We start from the raw sequence: 6,000 nt of genomic DNA, 5'->3' as shown, positions 1-6,000 counted from the left end.
GAGAGAGAGTGAGAGCGCACTCTTCTCAGCAGCACCAGGAACTGCTATAGAAAGCCTTCCGTCCTCCACGCTGATACGGAATCAGGCAGAGGCTCTTAAAGAGGAACGGGAGGATGGCTGTGTAAGCACTGTCTCAATCAAGTTTCTAAATATAGTGGCTACGGGCTGTACAGCCAGGGCTTCAAAGGGACCAGAAGTATGACAGGCCAATGAGTTCCCCTTAATCAGTTTTTAAACTGTGCCATTTCCAGAATTTTAGGTTCATGCTGAATATAGATTGGGTGTTTTTAAGAAACATAGCAACGGGGAAATTTTCCCGCTATGCATTATGAAGATGGCCATTTTAGTGCTGGGGCAAAGTAGGAACTCATATAGGCAAAATGTTAAGACTCTTATTTTCAAATTTCTGTTTTCCAGTTAAAAGTGTCATAAAAAGTAACTTTGCTTTCCCACTGGAAAAGAACTGCTTTTTCGTCTTTTTGGAATAACTATGCTGACATAATAATTAGATAAATACCTGTGCCAGTTTTTAAATCCTGTCTCAGCACCAGGATTGTAACAGCGCCTGAGAGTAACCTGATGTATATATACACTGGTTCCAAAGGCATCTCAGGATTTAATGTAAATAGTTAAACTCTGACACTGCGACATGGAAGTGCCAACCAAATCCAGTGAAACACTTCATTATCATTATCTAGCATAATACTCAGGTCTGATATATGACTTCAGAAAATTATTTTCTAACCTCCTTCACAATAAAAATAACTAGTGAAGCTCCTGAAATTGACAGATGATTTGCTTGGCTGACAACTATAATTCTAGAGAATGAACCATCTTTTCCAGTCAACCTTCAAATATTTTCCAAATAATAATTTCAGAGACACAGTATAATTTAACTAAAGCTTTCTAAAATACACAAAAATGTGCAGTCACTTAATAAGGCAAGAAGCAGAGTTCTTGTTTTCATGTTTTATTGCTAAAAATTGAGATTCACATTGCCAAATCCTTTATTTAAATCCAAAGAAATACATGTGACCTTTTCCTTGGAACACCCTGTTGACTTCTGCAAGGTAAATTATAACTATATCAACACTAACCTGGAAATGATGCATCCATTTTATTTTTGTTCATAATTAATAAAAATTCAATAATTTTGGTTCTGTTATTCAATCAAGTTGATTACAGTTAATCTCTCAACCTCTAGACCAAACTGCTCAAAATAAGTCGCTATAACAGTGTATCAAACTGCTAGATCTTATCAGGAACATATCTGATCAACTTGGAGTGGTAAAATTAAAAGGAAGCTCTACAATTTTCTGTTTAGCTCTAATTATTATGTGCTGAGATTTAATTAGCAGGATAGGAACTGATTCAGGAAAACATAGCCACATATTGTTCTATTCAAGTCAGCACAGTGCTCACAGCAGCAAATACTGCCATTACTAATGTCAGACTTTCAAATCATTATTCATCCAAAATACATATTAATTAAGCACCAACTATGTGCCAGCATTGGTAGGATTTCTCTTTATTCTTTTCCAAAGAGATTCTTCAAAATGAATTAAACTCCGTTGTAATTATCCAAAAGATATTTAAAGGTTAAAAATATAAGTTTTTTAATAGAAAAACATAACTAGTTTTGCTCTTTAACAACCCCTTTCCTCTCCTTACAGTGTGTGATCATCAAACCTGACCCTTCCTATTCTTAGGTGGCCCAGATTTATGCTTTTTTCTGCCGTTCTTATTATTACAACTCTGGCCCAGGTTTAGGTCAACTCATAACCCAGGTTCAATAAACTTCTATTTATCTGCATTTATATTTCCATCTACAATACGTGTGCAGGGGCAGCTAGAGTGGGGTATAGGAGCTTTGCAATCGACTGCTTCAATTTGAGTTTGGGAGCATCTTCTCCTGCTTCATCCCATTCAATGTCCATGGAGCTACACGTGACCAGGTAAGTTTCCTTTCTGCTATTTCTGAGGGAGCAGACATCTGTGGGCCTCCATATCAGGCATCCAGGAGGAGCTTACATGCACACTCTCATTTAATCCTCCCAAGAACCCATCAGGGCATAATCACCCCATTTCACAGATGAAGAGCCAGAGGTTCCGATTAATTTGCCCAAGATCCACAACTAGTAAGTGGCTCAAATGGGATTCAAACATGGCCTGTGGCTTTTCCCACAGGACTCCTACTCTGCGTCTGGAATTTGACACCAGTTACAGAATCATTGTTTCAATACGTAACATTGCAGAGTGCTTGGAATTTCCCATGTGGTTAAACCCTTTGCCTTTTTTAATCCTCACATAAAGGTTACAAGGGGAGTATTATTTTGCTACCCCCAGAAGGATTAAGTAACTCATCTAAGATCACACAACAAGTTAAGGCAGAATTCAGGTCTTCTAAGTCCTGCTCACAGGCTATTTCCTGCACTACAATGCCGCAAACACTCGCGCTGCCAAGCCCACCCCTTCCTGTAAGTCAAAAGCTTTGCGAATCCTACCTTCTAGAGGTGGCACGGTGTTGAGAACACAGTAGGTGCTAGTTCCGCAGAATACACTTTGGGAAACGCTCTAAGGAAACAGAAAATAAAATGTAAAACTAATCTTTGCAAAAGATATACACTGGCTCTTCTGTGGTCTTCCTGCCAAAGGTGCACAACATGGATCTAATCATGAGGAAACATCAGACAAACCCCAAAGGAGGGACAGTCTACAGAATGACTGGCCTGTACTCCAATGAAGAATGTCAAGGCCATGAAAGTCAAAGACTGAGAGGACTGCTGTGTCTTAGAGACAGAGGAGACGACCGAGTGTGGCCCGGAGGTTACCACTGGGCCAGCCCGCATAACGGGCACAGCATCTGAGGGTGGGATGGTAGAAATGTCTCGATGTTAGTTTCCTGGGTGATCACTATGTTATGGTTATGGAGAAAATGCTCTGATTTGCAGGAAATACAAAAGAATTTGGGGGGGGAGGGCAGGGGTGAAACATATTGGCAACTTATTCTCACATAGTTCAAGGGGAAACGGGTTCTTTGCACCACACCTACAATTATTCTGTAGACGTGAATGTTACGAAATTTAAAATCTATGTGTTGTGAAGAAAGACATATGCAGGGAGTATGTATTACTTGTAAAAAAAAATTTTTTAAAGGAAGCGTAAGTGCTGTACACAGTAAATCTTTACTAAGAAGAACCAATGCCATATTCATTTTGCAGTTCAGTCCATATTCAATGACATTGTTAACCATTTCCCGGCAGTAAACCCAACACCCAACTCATTCAAGAGAATCTACTGAGTGCCAGCTAACAGAAGGGCAGGTGCCGCAGGTCAGGAAGGTGGAGAACAGGTCTCTGCTCCCAGGCTGCTTCGTGTAGGTAAAATTTTAGTTTTCATACAAGAACCAGCACGTTTAAAAAGGAAAACCATCTTCTGTGAGTCTTGCCAACCAATTATTTTCAGTCCTGATATCCTTTTCTTTTGGTTGCAGTATTAACTAAATGTTTAGATTATTCATCCTGCATTACAAACAACCCATATTACCCATATCTTCAGAAAAAAATCACTTCTACTGTCGTGGTAAACAACCTGCTTCCTATTTATAATGGTCTGGCCTTCTAGCAACTTCAGCGCAAAATTATAGCTAATTTGCCTACAAACGTCAGGTCATAATAATTTGGCCACTCAGTGTATTTATATACCTAGAAAAGCAAGGACTGTTTAGACTTTCAACAACCACTTCAACATTTTCTTTACAATATAAATAGCTCAGTTCTCTCACTTACTAGCTGTCATTCGTAATGTAATTAGCTCTGTATTACCTCATCAAAAAAGGTAGCAAGGCCAGGCCAGCATGGCTCAGTGGTTGAGCGTCGACCTATGAACCAAGAGGTTACGGTTCGATTCCCGGTCAGGGCACATGCCTGGGTTGCAGGCTCGATCCCCAGTAGGGGGCATGTAAGAGGCAGCTGATCAATGATCAGCTCTCATCATTGATGTTTCTCTCTCTCCCTCTGCCTTCCTCTCTGAAATCAATAAAAATCCCATATAATAAAAGCCTAATATGCTACATGTCCGGTCGTCCAGTAGGCCGTTCAACCAATCAAAGTGCAATATGCTAATGATATGCTAAGGCCGCTCAACTGTTCGCTATGACATGCACTGACCACCAGGGGGCAGATGCTCCAATAGGTAGGTTAGCTTGCTGCTGGGGTCTGGCTGATGTGGGGGGGTGGGGGGAGCGGGGAATGAGCTAGACTGACGGGGAATGAGCTAGACTGACGGGAAATGCCCTGGAGCCCTCCCGCAGTCCCTCCCCAGCTGGCCAACCTCCCGCATCCCTCCCCGGCCCCAATTGTGCACCAGAGGGGTCCCTCGACCTCCTTATATTCATGGTCAAGTGCTTCACCATAAGTAAGTCCTTCTCCACAATGTGACTCTTAGCTACCAGGATAAGCATCCGCTTCCTACTTACTTTGTTTCCAGAAAGTTCTAGTTGCAGGACTTTTACCAGCCTTCTATTTGATTTCATCAATAGTGGTTAACTGCTGACTGGCAACGTGTGGCAGCATCTTTAGCAACCACCTGCGACTGAACTAGCACCTGGGCCCGAGGACGCTCCCTGTGGACTGCGGGCAAACCTCAGAAGCCAAGTCCCTGTGGGACATCCAGCACGTTCCTTCCCGGGACTGTGAGCGTGGAATTAGAGCACATCATGAAAAGTGGTTCACGTCAAGTCAGCAGTACTCTGACTTCACGTAACACGTGCAAGAGCCGCCAGCAACAGCCTTCTAACCGCATTACTGCAACATCTCATCTTAATGTGGTTTCGGAATTGAAACGAAATTTCATGATGTTAAAACTAATGTCTTACATTCAAGGCTTAACATTTTCTGGCTTCCTATTACCAAAAAAAGACAGCATGAGCTTACCACTTCTCAAGACATTTTAGCAATGGCCTTAACATCAAAAGTTTTACAAATCACTAATGTGTAGTGGGACACACTAATAAATGGCTTCCCAAAAAAGGACTTTTACACCTTCCTTCAAAGTTTGATGATAGGTAAATCAGTGGCAAAATATACCAAATAACAAATCAGAAGAATTAAACACCAAAAATAACATGTAACAGAAATATCACGAACAACCAACCATGATCTCTCTACAGCACTGGCGTAATAAAGTGTCTCTAATAGTTTAATTTAACCAGGACAGAAACTCACTCCCACAAGTGAGAGTGATATTAAATGTCGTTCTATCCTCAAAATAACCAGGTTCTCAAACAAGCCTAAAACCCAAGGAAACCCACACTAGAAGTACCCGCCTTGTGTTAACCGGGGGCCAGACTCCGAGTCAGGTCCTCTCACTGGACCCCTTGAGATCTGCTGATGATACTGAGCGGAAGTGGCCCCAGATGAGGGTCTGGAGAATGGAGCCCGCACCACTTCCACCACCCCGCTGACAAGTCTAGGCAAACAGCAGGGAGGGGCAAAGCACAAGCTCAATGTCAGGAAGGTCTGGGTTCAAGTCCTCCCGCTGCCCTCTCTGGCTGCCTCTGAATCCCAACTCAGATCTCTGATCCTTCCAGGGCCTTCCGCCCACTGACTGAGTTAGACCACTCTGGTGCCATCTGCGTAGCCTCTTTCCATTTGTTCTTCAAACATCAGAGTGCCTAACTCGTGCCAGACACCATCCTAGGAGCTGGGACCCAGCAATAAAAAGACAAAGGTCCTGCCCTAACCAGTTTGGCTCAGTGGATAGAGCGTCAATCTGTAGACTGGAGGGTCCCAGGTTCGATTCCGGTCAAGGGCATGTACCTCGGTTGCAGCACATCCCCAGTAAGGGGTGTGCAGGAGGCAGCTGATCGATGTTTCTCTCTCATCTATGTTTCTAACTCTCTATCCCTCTCCCTTCCTCTCTGTAAAAAAATCAATAAAATATATCTTTTTTAAAAAGACAAAGGCCCTAATTTTGTGGGGTACATAGCCAATGGGGGGT

At 42.5% G+C, this 6,000-nt stretch overlaps 1 protein-coding gene across 1 annotated transcript in view; it reads right to left on the bottom strand.

Moving 5' to 3' along the window:
• CAMTA1 (calmodulin binding transcription activator 1) overlaps positions 1-6,000 on the bottom strand; it is a 694,930-nt gene that overhangs the window by 667,296 nt on the left and 21,634 nt on the right. Inside the window, exon 2 of the mRNA XM_014546182.1 lies at positions 2,505-2,574. Coding sequence (XP_014401668.1) covers positions 2,505-2,574 — 70 coding nt within the window. The remainder of the gene's footprint in view (positions 1-2,504; positions 2,575-6,000) is intronic.

Source organism: Myotis brandtii, unplaced genomic scaffold (assembly GCF_000412655.1).
Source record: "Myotis brandtii unplaced genomic scaffold, ASM41265v1 scaffold434, whole genome shotgun sequence".
Classification (NCBI taxonomy): Eukaryota; Metazoa; Chordata; class Mammalia; order Chiroptera; family Vespertilionidae; genus Myotis; species Myotis brandtii.
The sequence above is the reverse complement of the archived record's forward strand: the minus strand, read 5'-3'. Positions and strand labels throughout refer to the sequence as shown.